Genomic DNA, 19,434 nt, shown 5'->3' with positions numbered 1-19,434 from the left:
CCCAAAATGCTTAGATTAGAAAAATTTAATTAACAAAATTGTTTATGGCAAGCTTGTACCTAAAACATAGAGTACAGAACTTTTTTCTACACTGGTTCCTGGTACACTCAGGAGTGCTGGTAAATGTTTTAACAACCAGCTCTCCAAAACACTTTTAAGGTTAATATGCATTATTAATATTTCCTCCATCACTTTTTTAAATCTAGATAATCAACAAAACAATAAACCATAATATGCTCACACTACAAATTTGACAAGCTGACTGTAGCATACCCTACCCCTGGCTATATTTCTAACTGTAAAAAGCTCAATCGACCAGTTCTTGTCTTCAATCTTTTTAAAGACTTGGGTTCATCAGCGACCCAAGCAGTCCATCTGTGGCCAATTCCTCTTAGTTAAAAGCTGGGAATTTTCATTCTATTATTGTCATTAGGAGAGGCAGCCTGCGATGGACGGTGTGCTGGACTTGGAATCAGGAAGACTTGGATTCAGATCTTCCCCCTGCCTGGAGCTGTGTGGTCTGAGGCCTAGAGGCAATAGTTACCAACCAAAGTGCCTCACCTAATACTTCAGGACACATCTCCTCAGCTGTCACAACTGCTAGAGACACAGAAAAGAAAGTTGTTGATACCCAAGTCCTTGGCACTGTCAAACGACTGAACATTAGGAACAGATGTGGTTTTATTCATGAAAATGATACTGTCAACAAGGCAAAGCCCACCCTTCAAATACAGAGGAGTTCGAGCTGAATTAAAAGCAAAAAAGTTTTATTAGGAGGGAGATCAGACACTAGTGTTGAGATATCCCAGTACAAAGCATAGCCTAGGAGAAGCAGGGGCAGTTTATGCTTGAAAACCACAAAGGGGAGGTTTGGAGAGGGGTTAGGGCAAAAAGAATGTACAGTCCTTCCCAGGAACAGGTGGGACCCAGAAGCGGGATGTTTGGCAGGAACAGTTGACTGCAAGGCTGGTTTGGGCTGGTTTGTGGTGCACAGCTCAGCACGATCAGCCAGCAAACACCAGTAAAGGCTTCTGGGAGGGAGCAGGACTCTGGCTCACTGCAGGGTCCTGATTGGCTCCTTTTGGTAAACAGGCTTACTGTATATCGAGTGTATCTGCCTGGTAAGGTAACTCAGAGAAAACAGATATATTAATCTCAGGGATATTCTCCCAATAGCAATGTAACTAATGTAATACTTGCCTTGCCCATGCACCCTAAGGACTTTGGGACCCTTCTATTTGACCTGCAGCTGAAAACTCCCATAATATATCCCTAGGCAATTAGGTGGCACAGTGGATAAAGTGTTGGGCTTGGAGTCAGGAAGATTCCTCTTTGTGAGTTCAAATCTGGCCTTAGACACTCACTAGCTATGTGACCCTGGGCAAGTCACTTAATCTTGGTTGCCTCAGTTTCCTCATCTTTAAAATGAACTGGGGTCATAGAAAGTCAGGCACAACTAAAACAACCCAACAACAAAATCTCCTTATTAGAATGTGAGCTCCTTTAAAACATGGACCATCTTACTGTACAATTTACACTCCCAATCCTTAGCATAGTGCTTTGAAACTTTTTCATTGCTTCATTTAACAGTGGAAAATAGGAGAATAAAATTATGCCAAATTGAGTTGAATAGAAGAGGTGCCACAATACTGGAGAAGGATAAATACTACAATTTTTTAAAAAGATTATAGAAATAGTTATGGAAGGAAACTTTAGAATTGTCTATTCCAACCCCCTTCTTTTACAATTAAGAAGCAGACCCAGAGAAACTATGGACTTGGCAGAGGTCACAGGAGTACTAAGTGACAGAGCAAGCATTTGAACCCAGGTCATTAGCTCTTATCTATGGCATCATAAAACACCCCCTCCCCTTCCCATGGAGATTCTTCAAAACTTGACATTGATTCCTGGTAAAATTCTAGAATGGATCATTAAAAGGATGATTCATGAGCATTAGCTCTGTTTCGAGTAGTCAAGTACAACTCCAAAACCTCTTCTGTGTGATAGCTCTTTAAATACCTGAAGACAGCTCTTCTGTCCTCTCTTAAGTCTTCTCTAGGTTAATCATCCTCATGTCCTTCAAATGCTTCTCAGATACAATGAACTCAAGACATTTCACCATTCTGGTTGCTCTCTGGATGTTCTCAGGACAATCAGTGTATTTCCTAAAAGGTAGTAACTAGAACTAAACATAATATCTAGGATGTAATATGAAGGATGACTAGTGTATTGTGGGATTATAACATTCTTCCCTCTGAGATTATCTCCAGTTTATCCTGTATAAATCCTTGATGCTATACCTTTCTTAATGCAGTCTAATACCACATTAGCTATCTTAATTGTTATTATCTCACTGCTAACTAAATATATTGAGCATATATTAAGCACTCCAGATCATATTTGGACAAATTCTTATTGTCATGCCTACCCAATCTTGTTTTTGTGAAATTGATTTTTTGAACCCAAATGTAAGATTTTACATTTATTCCTATTGAATTTCACATTTTCAATTTGACTCAATGCTATAATCTGTCAAGATCTTTTTTTGGATCCTGTATCTGTCATCAGCACATTAGCAATTCTTTCTTGATTTCTGTCATTTGCAAACTTGATAAGCCTGTCATCTTTTAAGAAAAACCTGGGCCTGCAACTTCATGAGTGTTCAAGCATTCCCAAAGTGGAAACTTTCTCCTGCAATAAAAACAAGCATCTCATTTATACTTTACAGTCGCTTAAGGCACTGACAGAGTGAGTTGGTTATGGTCACCTAGCTGGTTGTCTATACTTTATCCAGTAATAAAAATTATTCCATTTCTAGAGTTCCTTTAGTTAAGCCAATAAGCATTTATGAATCACTTGCCATATTATAGGCACTGTAATAAATGCTGGGGATATAGAGCAAAACAAAAACAGTCCCTGCTCTCAAGGAGCTCATAGTCTATTGGGGAAGGGAAGGGAGCAAGTATTTATTAAATGCCTACTATGTGCCAAGCACTGTGCTAAGCATTTTACAATTAATGTCTCATTTGATCTACACAACAATCATGTGAGGTGGGTGCTATTTTTATCCCCATTTTACCACTGAGAAAACTGAGATAGACATAACAGAAGTCATATTGATGGTCACATAGTTAGTGAGTGTCTGAGGCTGGACTAGAAGAGAAAGCATGCAAACTCATGTACAAACAAGATATATACAAGATAAACTGGAGATAATCTCAGAGGGAAGATGCCAGCATTAAAGGGGATTAGAAAATGCTTTTTTTCAGAAGATGGGATTTGAGCTGAGACTTGAAGAACACTACAGAAGCCAGGAGATGGAGATAAGGAAGGGGAGAATTCTGGGAATGAGAGACGGCCAGTGAAAAGTTGGGAGACTGTGTCTTCTGAAAGGAACATTAAGGAAGCTAATGTCCCTGGATGGAAAAGGACGTGGAATAAGGTAGAACCCCAAAAAGGTTAGAAGGGACCAGGCTATGAAGATCTTTAAAAACTAAACAGAGAATTTTATATTTTCTCTTGGAAGTAGTAGGGAGTCACTGGAGTTTACTGAATGTGGGGTGGGGAGATGACATGGTCAGACCTGTGTCTAGGAAGATCAGTTTGATAGGTGAGTAGAAGATGGTCTGGAGTGGGGAGAGATTTGAGGTAGGCAGAGCCAACAGCAGGCTATTGCAATAGTCCAGGCATAAGGTGATGATGGCCTGTATCAGGGTGGTAGCCGTGTTAGAGAAGGGGGGAATTGGAGAGATGGTATGAAGTTAGGACAGCCTTGACAACAGATGAGGAGTGAGAAAGAGTGAAGAGTCAAAGATGATGCCTTCATTTCAAACCTGGATAACTGGGAAAATGGTGGTACTCTCAACTATAATAGAAAAGTTCAGAAGAAGGGATGGTTTTAGGGGAAAGATAGTCAATTTAGTTTTAGATATGTTGCTGAACCATCCAGTTTGAGATATCTAATAGGCAGTTAGAGAGTGAGAGATTAGGAGAGAGGCTAGGACTAGATAAATGGATCTGAGAATTACTGGCATAGAGATGATAATTGAATCCAGGGCAGCTGATAAGATCACCAAGTTAAATAGTGCAGGGAAGGTCCCAATTACTGTGAATGAATCCTGTGAAGTGGTCACATTACTTGAATTCGAACTATTTGAATTTGAATATTACATTTATATGTAAATTATTATAATTGGTCCAAACCCAATAGAAATATGCACTGAACATTTTTAAAAAATTAATGTTTATTACATATTATAATAGCAAAGGATAAGAATTATATTTCTGAGTCAATTTTATTATAAAGTAATAGAATAGTCATAGAAAGCAATATTTAAAAATGACTGAATATTGTACCTGAAGGTGAGCTTACACACTGAAAATGACAAAACCATGCTTGCCATTTCAAATGTTTTATTTTTTAAATATTTTGTTTTTCCCCAATTATGTGTAAAAATAATTTCTAACATTGTTTTTTAAATTTTTGAGTTCCAAATCTTTCTCCCTCCCTATTTAAAATATTTGAGCAGAATAGACTGAGTTGTCTTCTCTTTAAATCTTCATACATACGTGCAGAAAGCTCTATGCACATGATGGCAAATTTTCATACACATATTCTCACACAACGAACCTAGCTGCCTGACATGCAGCATTATCAAAAATCAGTAATGCTTTAGATGTGATATTGCTATCTTTGCAACATTTTTCAACATCTGGGCTGAAATAACTTGAAAACCAGTCTTCTGGTGATGCATACAAGGGGCAGAGCCAAGATGGCCGCATGAAAACAGCATCTTACCGGAGCTCTCTCACAAGGTCTGTTGGATTCCTATGAAAAAGCAAGTTTGAGCAGATTTGAGAGAGTTAGAAACTGAGAGCAGTCTGAGTGGGGCAAATTTCCAAGCCAGGAGAGTCTGAAAGGCTGAAGGCATGAATCTATAGACTTGGACTTCAGACCAAAGCGGAAGCGGTTGGCCAGGAGGCCCACATGGGAGACAGGCCAGGAGAAAGCTGGGTGCCCGAAACCAGCGGAGATCCCCAGGCCTCCCAACACAGGACGGCACTCCGTGGAGGCAACAAGAGGCAGCGCCACCGACTGTGAGATGCCAACTCCTGAGGCTTGCAGCCCGAAGGTATGAAACGCTTCTTGAACTTCTGGGAGACATAATGGCCAGGTAGACGGCTCTAATCCCTGTCCCCCTCACCCAGAGAATTCCTCGGAAAAAAAAAGAACGCTGGAACAGAGGAGATAGAAGTGGGGCTTCAGAGGCCGAGTACCAGAGGGGCAGAGCCAGCAGGGGTCAACACCAAGAGCCCAGACGTACTCTGGCTCCCCCAGGGGAAATGCCGGACACCCAGCTCAAACAGCAAAGAGCTGAGACCATTGCTGAAGAGTAACAGTGCTGGAGATCACCCCTAGGGAAAGAGACATCAGGGAGCCAGACCCCTCCCCCACGCCTCAGGAAACTGAAGAAAAGCTGGGACAGAGAGCCCTGAGCCCCAAAGGCAGAAATTTGTTGTAAAGCCAGGAAAAGGCTAACCAACATGAAGAAGAACACAAAAAAACTGAGGACCATTGATTCTTTTCATGGAGACAGGCAGGATCAAAATACCAATTTGGAAGAGGACAGCAATGACACTATAGATACATCTGATACCTCAAAAGGTAATGTGAACTAGTCTCCAGCCCAAAAAGTATTGCTGGAAGAGCTAAAGGAGGATTTTAAAAACCAAATTAGGGAGCTAGATGGAGAAGTAAACAACTATAGCAATCTACTCTTTGATAAACCCAAAGAGGCCAGCTTCTGGGCTAAGAATTCACTATTTCACAAAAGCAGTTGGGAAAATTGGAAAATGGTAGGGCAGAAACTGGGCATAGACCAATATCTTACACCATATACCAAAATAAAGTCAAAATGGGTTCATGATTTAGGAGTAAAGGCTGATACTATAAGTAATTTGGGAGAGCAAGGAATAGTTTACTTATCAGATTTATGGAAAAGAAAAGAATTCATGACCCAACAAGAGATAGAGAACATTACAAAATGCAAAATGGATAATTTCGATTATGTTAAATTGAAATATTTTTGTACAAAAAAAAGCCAATGCAACAAAAATTAGGAGGGAAGCAGAAAATTGGGAGAAAATCTTTACAACTAGTATCTCTGATAAAGGCCTCATTTCTAAAATATACAGGGAACTGAGCCAAATATATAGGAATACAATAGTGTATAAATTAATTCAATGTGAAGTTATACGTGGTAGTTATATGAGATTCCATGCCGTCTTGGGGAGGGAGAGGGGAGGGAGGAGAGAGAATCTGGAACTCAAAATTATGTAGAACCGTGTGTTGTAAACTAAAAATAAAAATAAAAAAATGTTAAAAAAAATTAGGGAGCGAAAAGAAAATATGGAAAAAAAATCCACTGATGAAATCAAGTTCCTAAAGAATAAGATTGGTGAAATGGCTACGGAGATTCAGAATCTAAAGAGAGAAAATGACATCCTGAGAGGTAAAATCAACCAATTGGAAAAGGAGACTCAAAAGCAAAATGAAAACACTAACTTTTTAAAAATTAGAGTTGAGCAAGTGGAAGCTAATGAATCTAGGAGGCACCAAGAAGAAATAAAACAAAATATAAAGAATGAAAAAATAGAAAAAAAATGTGAAATATCTGATTGGGAAAACAACTGAACTGGAAAATAGATCCAGGAGAGACAATTTAAGAGTCATTGGTCTACCGGAAATCCACGATGAAAAAAAGAGCCTTGACAGTATCTTCGAAGAAATTATCAAAGACGGTTGTCCAGAGGTCCTAGAACCAGAGGGCAAAACAGTCATTGAAAGAATTCACCGATCACCCCCTGAAAGAGATCCCAAACTGAAAACACCAAGAAATATTATAGCCAAATTTCAGAACTACAAAGTCAAGGAGAAAATACTGCAAGCAGCTAAAAAGAAACAATTCAAATATCGTGGAACTACAGTCAGGATCACGCAGGATTTCTCAGCTTCCACATTAAAAGACAGGAGAAATTGGAATATGATATTCCAAAGGGCAAAGGAGCTGGGACTACAACCAAGGATCAACTACCCAGCAAAACTAAGCATAATTTTTCAGGCAAGGAGATGGATATTCAATGAAATAAGGGAATTCCAGACCTTCCTGATGAAAAGGCCAGAACTCAATGGAAAATTTGATCTCCAAATACAAAACTCAAGAGAGACATAAAAAAGTAAATGGGGGGAAACCCTCCACAAACCTTATTAATCAATAAGGGCAAATTATTTGCATCTTTATATAGGATTATATCATCTTACATATGTTTTATATATATATCAGTCTTGAGAATAGTACAGCTATTACAACAATTGAAAGGGATACACATAGATTGTGAATGCCTGTATAAAATGACTGATATAAGGATAAAAACATAAGAGAGGTAAAGGGAGGGCCATGAGAGAAGAAGTAAGGAGGTAGTAGAAAAGGGTAAATTACACCAAATGAAGAGGCACAAAAACATATCATAGTAGAGGGAAAGAAGGGAGGGAGAAGAGCAGTATTTGAGCTTTACTGTCATCTGATCTGGTTCAAGAAGGGAATAACATACCCTGATAAGTATAGAAATATAACTTGTCCTACAGGAAGTAGGAGAGGAAGGGGGGAAAAAGGGAGAGGGGTGGTCAGAAGGGAGGGGAGAAGTAACAAGTGGGAAATGGTAAGATAAGGGAGGGGAAAAAAGAGGGAGGGTGAACTCAGGAAGGCGGCAGTCAAAAGCAAAACTTTGTTGAGGAGGGGAAGGGGAAAGGGAGAAATAAAAGCATAAACAGGGGGAAATAGGATGGAGAAAAAGACACAGATAGAAATTATAACTGTGAACATGAATGGGATGAACTCTCCCATAAAACGGAAGCAGATAGCAGAATGGATTAAGAACCATAATCCTACAATACGCTGTTTACAAGAAACGCATTTGAAACAGGGGGATACACACAGGGTAAAGGTAAAAGGCTGGAGTAAAATATATTGCGCCTCAACTAAAGTAAAAAAAGCGGGTGTAGCAATCCTAATCTCAGACAAAGCAAAAGTAAAGATAGATTTAATTAAAAGAGATAAGGAAGGACACTACATCCTGCTAAAAGGCACCATAAACAATGAAGTAACATCATTGTTTAACATTTATGCACCAAGTGGTATGGCATGCAAATTCTTAGAGGAGAGGTTAAGGGAGTTACAGGAAGAAATAGACAGCAAAACTATAATATTGGGAGACCTCAACCTCCCCCTTTCTGAACTTGATAAATCTAACCTCAAAATAAATAAGAAAGAAGTTAAGGAGGTAAACAGAATTTTAGCAAAGGTAGATATGATAGACTTCTGGAGAAAACTGAATGGGGATAAAAAGGCATATACTTTCTTCTCAGCAGTACATGGCTCATACTCAAAAATTGACCATGTACTAGGGCATAAAAACCTCACAATCCAGTGCAGAAAGGCAGAAGTAGTCAAAGCATACTTTTCAGATCATGATGCAATAAGAATTATTTGTAACAAAGAACCATGGAAAAATAAGCTAAAAATTAATTGGAAACTAAATAATCTAATTCTAAAGAATGAGTGGGCCAAAGAACAAATCAGAGAAACAATTAATAACTTCATTCAAGAGAATGACAATAATGAAACAACATACCAAAACTTATGGGATGCAGCAAAGGCAGTTCTTAGGGGAAGTTTTATATCCCTAAATGCTTACATGAATAAAATAGGGGAAAAGGAGATCAATGATCTGGGCATACAGCTGAAAAAGCTAGAAAAAGAGCAAATTGAAAATCCCCAATTAAATACCAAATTAGAAATACTGAAAATCAAAGGAGAGATTAATAAAATTGAAACCAAGAAAACTATTGAATTAATAAATAAAACAAAGAGCTGGTTTTATGAAAAAACCAATAAAATTAATAAACCTTTAGTCAACTTGATTTAAAAAAAGAAAGAAAATCAAATTACCAGTATCAAAAATGAAAAGGGTAAATTCACCTCCAATGAAGAGGAAATCAAAACAATAATTAGGAATTATTTTGCCCAATTGTATGCCCATAAATTTCACAACCTTAGAGATATGGATGAATATCTACAAAACATAAATTGCCCAGGTTAACAGAAAAGGAAGTAAAATTTCTAAATAACCTCATCTCAGAAAAAGAAATTGAGCAAGCCATCAGTGAACTCCCTAGGAAAAAATCTCCAGGGCCAGATGGTTTTACATGTGAATTCTATCAAACATTTAAAGAACAACTAATTCCTATACTTTGTAGACTATTTGGGAAAATCGGCGAAGAAGGAGTCCTACCAAATTCTTTTTTATGACACAAATATGGTACTAATACCCAAACCAGGTAGAGTCAAAACAGAGAAAGAAAATTATAGACCAATTTCCCTAGTGAATATTGATGCAAAAATTTTAAATAAAATATTAGCAAAAAGATTGCAGCAACTTATCATGAGAATAATACACTATGACCAGGTAGGATTTATTCCAGGAATGCAAGGCTGGTTCAATATTAGGAAAACTATTAGCATAATTGACCATATCAACAACAAAACTAGCAGAAACCATATGATCATCTCAATAGACGCAGAAAAAGCCTTTGACAAAATACAACACCCATTCCTATTAAAAACACTAGAAAGCATAGGAATAAATGGAGCCTTCCTTAAAATTTTAAATAGCATCTACCTAAAACCATCAACAAGCATTATTTGTAATGGGGATAAGCTAGATGCATTCCCAATAAGATCAGGGGTGAAACAAGGATGTCCATTATCACCCCTACTATTCAATTTGATACTAGAAATGTTAGCTGTAGCAATAAGAGAAGAAAAAGAAATTGCAGGAATTAGAATAGGAAAAGAAGAAGCTAAATTATCACTTTTTGCAGATGATATGATGATTTACTTAGAGAATCCTAGAGAATCAAGTAAAAAACTACTTGAAATAATAAACAACTTGAGCAAAGTTGCAGGATATAAAATAAACCCACATAAATCCTCAGCATTCCTATACATTACTAACAAAGCCCAACAGCAAGAGATAGAAAGAGAAATTCCATTCAAAGTTACTGTAGACACTATAAAATATTTGGGAATCTATCTGCCAAGACAAACCCAGGGCCTATATGAACATAATTATGAAACACTTTTCATGTGAATAAAGTCAGATCTACATAAATGGAAAAATATCAGTTGCTCATGGTTAGGCCGAGCTAATATAATAAAAATGATAATTTTACCTAAATTAATTTGCTTATTCAGTGCCATACCAAACAAACTACCAAAAAATTATTTTACAGAGCTGGATAAAATAATAACAAAATTGATCTGGAAGAACAAGAGGTCTAGAATATCTAGGGTATTAATAAAAAGAAATGCTAGAGAAGGTGGCCTAGCCATACCAGATATTAAACTGTACTATAGAGCAGCAGTCATCAAAACTACCTGGTAGTGGCTAAGAAACAGAGTTGTGGATCAGTGGAATAGGATAGGAACACAAGATGGAGAAATCAACAACTATAGCAATCTACTCTTTGATAAACATAAAGAGGCCAGCTTCTGGGCTAATAATTCATCATTTCACAAAAACTGTTGGGAAAATTGTAAAATGGTAGGGCAGAAACTGGGCATAGACCAATATCTTACACCATATACCAAAATAACATCAAAATAGGTTCATGACTTAGGAGTAAAGGCTGATACTATAAGTAATTTGGGAGAGCAAAGAATAGTTTACCTATCAGATTTATGGAAAAGAAAAGAATTCATGACCTAACAAGAGATAGAGAGCATTATAAAAAGCAAAATGGATAATTTTGATTATGTTAAACTGAAATGTTTTTGTACAAAAAAAGCCAATGCAACAAAAATTAGGAGGGAAGCAGAAAATTGGGAGAAAATCTTTACAACTAGTGTCTCTGATAAAGGCCTCATTTCTTTTTTTTTTCTTTTTGGAGGGGGGAGGGCAATTGGGTTTAAGTGACTTGCCCAAGGTCACACAGCTAGTAAGTGTCAATCGTCTGAGGCCAGATTTGAACTCAGGTCTTCCTGACTCCAGGGCCGGTGCTCTATTCACTGCACCACCTAGCTGCCCCTAAAGGCCTCATTTCTAAAATATACAGGGAACTGAGCCAAAAATATAGGAATTCAAGTCATTCCCCAATTGAGAAATGGTCAAAGGATATGAACAGGCAGTTTTCAGAGGAAGAAATTAAAGCTATCTATAGGCATATGAAAAAATGCTCTAAATCACTACTGATTAGAGAAATGCGAATCAAAACAACTCTTAGATACCACATCTCTCCTGTCAGATTGGCTAAAATAACAAAACAGGAAAATGATAAATGCTGGAGAGGATGTGGGAAAATTGGAACATTGTTACATTGATGGTGGAGTTGTGAACTGATCCAGCCATTTTGGAGAGCAATTTGGAACTATGCCCAAAGGGCTATAAAAATGTTCATACCCTTTGACCCAGCAATACCACTTCTAGGGTTGCATCCCAAAGAAATCACACAAGTGAGAAAAGGACCCATATGTACAAAAATATTTATAGCGGCTCTTTTTGTGGTAGCTAAGAATTGGAAATCAAAGGGATGTCCATCAATTGGGGAATGGCTGAACAAGCTGTGGTATATGAAGGTAATGGAATACTATTTCGCTATGAGAAATGGGGATGATACGGACTTCATAACAACCTGGAAAAACCTACACGACATAATGCTGAGTGAGCAGAGCAGAGCCAGGAGAACATTATACACAACCACAGATATATGGATTCTGTGAGGACCAACCCTGACATACTAAGCTCTTCTCAGCAACATAAGGTACAAAGACAAGTCCAAAGGACTCACGGCGGAGAATGCTATCTACATCCAGAGAAAGAACTATGAAGTATGAATGCAGATTGAGGCATACTTCATGCCAGCCTTTTTTTTCCCTTTTCTTTTTCCTCTTTTTCTCTCTTTTGTTTTTGTTTTTGGGTTGGTTTATTTTGTTTTTTGGTCCTGTTTCTTCATTTCATTGATCACAGTTCTTCTCCATAACTTTTGACTAGTGTGTAAATTAATTCAGTGCGCTATATGGAATTCCATGCTGTCTTGGGGAGGGAGGGGGGCAGGGAGGGAAGAAAATCTGGAACTCAAAATTATGTAGAACCGAATGTTGTAAACTAAAAATAAAAAAAAAATTAAAAAAAAAAAGAAAACCAGTCTTCCAAAATAGCGTTAGTCGCATTTGCTTTCTTATTTGACCAACAAAGAACTGGAAATGATTGATGGTTGTAGCTCTGATAAACAAGCATTGTTTTTAAGAGTTGCTTCTGCATTTGTTGTTCATCATTTTCAGGCATGTCCTACTCTTTTTGACCCCATTTTCTTGGCAGAGATACTGGAGTAGGTTGCCATTTTCTACTCCAGCTCATTTTACAGAGGAAGAAACTGAGGCAGACAGAGTTTAAGTGACTTGCCCAGAGTAACACGGTGTCTGAGGTCACATTTGAACTCAGGAAGAAGAGTTTCTTCAAAACATCGGTATATTTAGTTGCAGGCTTCTTATTTGCACTAGCTGCCCTTCTTATATTAACCTTATGAAATTGAGCTTGATTCTGAAAGTGATCAAACTCAATGCCTGCTTGCTTCACTATCTATATCATTTACACTTTCTTTCCCTGCCTTAAAAAACTTGAAGCTTGTGGCTATCCAATCAGAGGAAGGCATTTTCATTTGCAGTCTTCAGCTGTAACCACTTCTATTCCCTTGTAATTGTTTGCAAACCACAAAAAGCTGATACACTTTTTCATTTTTATTTCCTTTCGCTTGCATGTTTTTACAATTGCATGATTCAGGCTTTCCAGCATCTCCTAATTTTAGAGTCCTTATGACCATGTCCACGCCAATCAAATATATTAACTTTTTGTTAATAACTTCTTTTTTGCATTGACAGTCTTTCCATCTTAATTATTCTTCCTCTTGTCCATTTTATTAATGGGCTGTTATTTTTAAATTATATAACTGTTGGAAATATGATACACAACATTGCATGTCATACCTACACCTGATATAAGCAAGTACAAACTGTCAATGTAATGTGTTAAAACTATCGACTAGTTTGTGTGTGTGTGCGTGTGTGTGTGTGTGGCATTAATTGAATATTGGTTCATATTAAATGTGACCCAGTATCATTTTATGATTCATACTATATCAGATTTCCCTTCATTTGAACTCACATTAATCATGACCTAGCAGTAGTGAAAAGAGGTACCCAGGACAAAGCCTTAGGGGGAGGAAGGAATATTATTAACATTCACTAAACATGGTTAGTGCAGCTGGGACCTTGATGAAAATCTAGCAAAGGAGACTGAGAAGCGTCAGACAAGTATCAGGAGAACCAAAGGAGAGCAGTGTCATAAAACCTAGAGAGAAGAGAGTATCAAGAAGAGGTCATCAATAGTGGTGTCAAACTCAAATAGAAATGGAGCCACTAAACCATGACAAACCCTATAAGCTGCATATTGACTTAGAAAACAACATATTAACATTAGCTATGTTCTATTGTGTTTTAATTTTTAAAAATATTTTCCAATTACAATTTAAACTAATTCTGCTGCTCTTGTGAGTGCTAAGGTAGCAGCTCTACCACCAGAGTAGTGTATTCGACACATTTGAGCAACAGTATGGAAGGCTTCAGAGCTGTCGAGAGGTTGAGGATTGAAAAGAGGCCAATAGATTTGGCCATGAAGAAATCTTTGGAAACTCTAGAGATAGTGGCTTCAGTTGAATGTTAAAGTTAGAAGTCACAACTGCAGAGAATCAAGAAGAGAAGAAGTGGAGGCATCCATTGCAGACCCCCTTTTTCCTGGAGTTTGGCCATGAAGGAAAGAAGAGATATAGGACATCAGCCATCAGGGAGATGGATGGATCAAAGTTTTTTCAAGGATGGGCAGTCACAAGAATGTTTGTAGATCGCACGGAAGCAGCCCATAAACAGATTTAGATAGGGACACCAAGAGGGATTAGACCTGTGATTTCATTGGTATGGGGAACTCCCAGGTAAGGAGTACCAATGCAAGTTGGCACTTTCTCTACACCTTATAATCTAGAGAGTTGCTCAGAACCCTGAGGGGTTAATTTGACTTTTTCAGGGTCATACAATCAATAGTAGGACTGTTCTAGATTGATAAAAATTTAGATCAGAGATTTTTGGTCTACAGTTTGTGAACTTGAATTTTTAAAAAGTAATTTTAATAACTATATTTCAACAAAAATCAATTTCTTGTGTAACCTTATGTATTTTATTTGCATCGAGGCCCATGTGTGAGGGCTGTAACATGAAAGTGTTATTGTGGGAGGCAGAATAAACACCTCTAGCCTCTTTGGTCCAGTACTCTTCTCCATGGGTGACTTTAATTCCTGCTTAGAACAGGAAGTCAGGCTGGAGGCCAATCTGCTCTCCAGAGAGAGAGAGAGAGAGAGAGAGAGTACTGGGATAGAATTATATCTGTTTGCTCCCTTAAATATTGTTATTCTAGGGGATGTGATCAGATTTAATCTACCTTCTAATAGTTGGAGGGAAGGAGGAACTCAAGCTCTATATCCAAGGCTTGACCTGATTTCACTGTAAATATTAATTCCACAACTTGGCTGAGAAAATAAAATTAGTAGCAAGACAGAAATCAGAGACAGACTACACACAAGAATATATATGGGACAATACAGAGTGAAGGCGCTTGCCCATTGGGGGTGAGGTAACTCAGTTCAAACCAAGAGAGGAGATCACAGATCTCACCCAAGGGGAAATTCCCCAAAGTCTCTAAAGTAACAAGCTGAGGACAGGAACATGGTGGATGGAGACTGCCTCTCAGATCTTCCCAGAGCCTTTTCCTTCAACAATATGAAGTGGGGCGGGTCTCATTCATCTTCTCTCTAGAAATTGGAGGCTAGCAAGGCCCCAAGCCACTAGAAGCTTGCGGAGTGCTTTGCTTCCCCCAACATCAAAGGGCATTCTCCTTCAACCGCCAGGAGAGAGTCGGATATCAATGGGATTTGGGACTAAAGGTTACTAAAGGTTACATATTGTGTGACTTTTAAAAATATTATTCTGAAAAGGGGTAGGTAGGCTTCATCAGACTGCCAAAAAGGGGTCCCTGACATGAACAGGTCAGGAATCCCTGTTTCAGATAGTCTAACAAAACTTAGACTTTAAAAGTTTCCCAATGTTCACCCTAACGCAGAGCCGGGTGGCTCTGGGAGGAGAGGGCAGTCTCTGTAGAAGGGGTGGTCTCTAGAGAAAGGGCGGTCTCTCTGCGGAGGGGGCGTGGCCGGCGGGAAGGAGCCTGCGCAGATGCAGGTGGACGGGTTGGGGTCAGTACGCTGCGCAGAGCCGGCAGGCAGGCGTTGGGCCGGTTGCGTCTTGGTGGGATGTGTCTCTGGTCCATCAGAGTTAGCCTTTCCTGGTTAAGTCATGAGCATAAACCAAGAGTTGTCCTCCTCGTTGCGGGTGCAGGTGGAGAAGGGGCTGTTGCAGCCGCCGTTGGAGTACCGGCCCCAGTGGCCGCTCAGCCTTCGCGAGCGGTCACTGTTCCCGCCGCCCGTGGACAACCCCTTCGTGAAGGAGAGACACTTCAGCGTGTCGCGCTGGGTCTGCATCACGCTGGGCGGCCTGCTCCTGCTGCCCTTGCGTTTCATCAGCTTGCTTCTGCTGGTCCTCGTCTCGTGGCCATTGGTCATCTTGGCCACCGCCTTCTACCCGGCGAAGCTGACCCAGCCCGTGAAGTCATGGAGGCGGCGGCTCACCAGCCCGCTGCTGCAGGTGCTGGGCCGCATCTTCTTCTTCCTTATGGGCTTCCTAGTGAAGGTGAAGGGGGTGCCTGCCAGTGCCCGCGAGGCGCCCATCTTCGTGGCCGCCCCGCACTCCACCTTCTTCGACGGCATCGCCTGGGTCATCACCGGCTTGCCGTCCATTGTGTCTCGGGAGGAGACCGCCAACTTCCCGTTCATTGGCAGGCTACTACTGGCTGGACAGCCGGTGCTCGTGTCGCGCACCGACCCAGATTCCAGAAAGAACACGGTTAACGAAATTAAAAAGCGAGCCACGTCCTTAGGGAACTGGCCACAGATCTTGATTTTCCCCGAAGCCACCTGCACCAACCGCACATGCCTGATTACTTTCAAACCGGGAGCCTTCGTTCCTGGAGTCCCAGTGCAGCCGCTGCTGCTCCGGTACCCCAACAAGCTGGACACCGTGACCTGGACGTGGCAGGGCAGTTCCGCCCTCCAGCTGTTCCTGTTAACCCTCACACAGCCTTTCACCAATATGGAACTGGAGTTCATGCCCGTTTACATCCCTGACGATGACGAGAAAAATAATCCTGTCCTTTATGCCAGAGGAGTACGGAACGTCATGGCCAATGCCCTACAATTGCCCGTCACGGATCATACCTATGAAGACTGCAGATTGATGATTTCGGCAGGAAAGCTGACCTTGCCTATGGAAGCTGGCTTGGTGGAATTTACCAAAATTAGCCAGAAGTTGAATTTGGATTGGGATACTATAAGAAAACATTTGGATGAATATGCAACGATTGCAACTTCCTCAAAAGGGGGCAGAATCGGAATCGAAGAGTTTGCCAGGTATTTAATGCTTCCGGTTACTGATACCCTGAAGCAACTCTTTGGGCTTTTTGACCGTAACCATGATGGTACCATAGACTTTAGAGAATATGTGATTGGGCTCTCTGTCCTGTGCAACCCTGCCAACACAGAAGACCTTATCCACATGGCTTTTAAGCTCTTTGACATCGATGAGGATGGCTATGTAACAGAAGGAGAGTTTGCCAGCATTCTACAGGCTTCTCTTGGCGTTAGAAACCTTGAAGTTTCAGGTCTCTTCCAGGAAATAGCCAAAGAAAATTCGAATTACATTTCCTTTTCAGAATTTAAACGTTTTGCTATGAAGAATCCAGAATATGGCAGATTGTTTACTACATACTTAGAACTCCAGGCGAGCCACGTGTTTCCATTACCAAAAGACATTAAGTTTGCAAGAGTGAATGCAGATAGCAAAGTAAGCCCAGAAAATGTTGATGAAGGTTTCTCAGACAAAAAAAGTAACTGAAAACTTATTTTTACTGAGGAAAAACTCCAGAGCTTTTATTTTTAGGCTTTACAGGTATTGATGGATATTTAAAATGTGCTTGTACTTTATTTGGGCTGTTCATTACCAACTTTCTCCTAAGAAGGCCTAATGATTGCAGTATCTTGGGAACAAATTAGGAAGCAGTTTGACAAAACATGTTCATCTGATGTAGTTGTTAGCATATTTAAGTTTTGAGTAGAGCCTGAACCCTAAGTGGAGGAGCACTCTTATACACTGAAGCACCTCAACCACACCCCCAACATATATTAGCAGAGTTATTTTAAGATTGTTATACCTTATATTAAGAACTCCCCCAGTATTTTTCAAGCCAGAGGGGCTTCAGTGGACACGTCTCCTTTATTTCTCTGGTCCAGCTGACACAAATTTTCTACTTCCAGCATAAAATAAAAACAGAAAGCTATTGTTTCAATGGCTGAGACAGGTTTATATACCATATAAGGCTGCCTCCTGTCATTACTAAATGACAGCATAGGGAACAAAAACTTTGACTTTGGTTTGCAAAGAATCAGCCTTGTGTACCAATAACAACAATACTTGCCTAATCTGCCCTTACAAATGAAGGTACTGAAAATAATACGAGAGTGCTAGGAGCAAGCATACATGTTGAACTTATAAAAAAGACTTTATTTTCATTTATTTTAGAAGAATTGGGAAGATGACAGTCAAAACTGCTTTGGAAAAGAAGTCACTGTACAAGGTTCAACAGCCAATTTCAGGGATCATAAACTCCAGTGGAGAAGTTTGTGCTAAACCTGAACTTCATCAATTTCCCCAAAACAGCCCTCAGAAGTGAGAGGACTGCTAAAAATAGGTTAACAGATGGTGCCTACTCAAAAGGTTATATAGATGATGTTCTTCTACACTTAATGAAAATTCAACTAGCATATCTCTTAAGAAGCCAGATTATGGGAGTAGGATTCTTTAAATCTGATGGATGAGTGTCATGAAAGTCATACAAAGATTAGGCCCTAGGACAAGACAAACTGAAGTAGGAGATAGCATCCTTTATCTTCATCTTTCTCCTTATTCCATTAAATTCTTCTCTATCTCCTTCATTTCAGATACACAATGTCTTTATGATTTCCTTTAATAATCTGATAAAATCCTTTACACTTAAGAGAGTGTCACTAGGAAGGATCTTAGAGGATAAAACCTAAAGACAAAGGATTGAATTTCAGTGGTAGAATTTTAAGTAGGTCCTTGGGGGAAGATCCCCCTCCCCCCAACTCCTGGGTATTTGTCCTCCTTTCTCCCCTCAATTTACACTACTAGAGTAGTGGCTTACTTTGCCTAAAAATGAGGTCAATTCGTGTCATAGAAAGTAACCCTACTCTCAAGACCCTATTCTGCTATTTAGTCCAGAGCACCTGAGAATAATTCAGTTGCTGCTTCATCAGCTGACAGGAAAACAGGCTGAAGGTAATAGGAGTAGGGTTGGGTAGGATTATATCTTTAAGGTTTTTTGTAGGTTGGTTAATATGTTAAGATTCCATCACGATTCATTATACTTTTTTCTTTCATGTACTTAAAATAGCTTTAAACTTTATTTTCAATTCGAAGCATAGGGTATTCCAAAGTAAGTTATGCTAAAATCTGGGTGGGTATCATAGTTCGAGTTTTGCACTTTTGGTCTTCATTTGTATTCTTGCCACTTTTATTATGTAACAGAATGTTGAAAGTACTTTTCCTGTTATATACCCATTGGGGTACAATGTTTCCAATTCATTCCAAAATCAGTTATAAATGTTTTTGGATTATCTTAATGTTTTGTAATATCAGTCAGTGAACAAAGATTTGTTAAGTTCCTACTGTGTGCTAGACCCTGGGGATATAAAGACATGTGAAACTACCCTTAGACTCAAACTGACTTACATTTTATGGGGCTTACATTTCTATTTGCCTGGTTCTTCTTTATCACAGACAAGGATAAACTATAGGGTTTCATTTTCCTCAATCAAAGATTTTCATTATTTGCAGTGTTTCGTGGGGGGGAGGAGGGGAATCATTTCTTGGCCAGTTTAAGAGGAGTTATGGTTATGGAGCTATGCGATTTTCAGATGTGTTGTTGAAGGAAACTTAACTAATTGGATTGTCTCCTCGGGAAGTCAATGGATTAAAAACGTTTGTTGTTGTCGAGTCGTGTCCAACTCCTAGTGACCCTGGAGGTCGACAGGGTGGTGACTTGCCCAGGGTCACACAGCCAGTTAGTGCCTGAGGCCGGATTTGT

The 19,434-nt window shown here is 39.4% G+C and overlaps 1 protein-coding gene across 1 annotated transcript; it reads left to right on the top strand.

Moving 5' to 3' along the window:
• Positions 1 to 15,371: 15,371 nt before the first annotated feature.
• On the top strand, positions 15,372 to 19,049 carry LOC118845327 (lysophosphatidylcholine acyltransferase 2-like). Its single transcript, XM_036753224.1, has one exon. The coding sequence runs from the start codon at positions 15,513 to 15,515 to the stop codon at positions 17,163 to 17,165; it is 1,653 nt and encodes a 550-aa protein (XP_036609119.1). The 5' UTR covers positions 15,372 to 15,512; the 3' UTR covers positions 17,166 to 19,049.
• Positions 19,050 to 19,434: the final 385 nt, after the last annotated feature.

The sequence above is a fragment of the Trichosurus vulpecula genome, chromosome 4 (genome assembly GCF_011100635.1).
Source record: "Trichosurus vulpecula isolate mTriVul1 chromosome 4, mTriVul1.pri, whole genome shotgun sequence".
NCBI lineage: Eukaryota > Metazoa > Chordata > Mammalia > Diprotodontia > Phalangeridae > Trichosurus > Trichosurus vulpecula.
Note: the sequence above shows the minus strand (reverse complement) of the source record. Positions and strands in the feature narration are given on the sequence as shown.

What these genes read in the sequence shown, in the direction of transcription:
- LOC118845327 (XM_036753224.1), top strand. Translation starts at nt 15,513, where the DNA reads ATGAGCATAAACCAAGAGTTGTCCTCCTCGTTGCGGGTGCAGGTGGAG.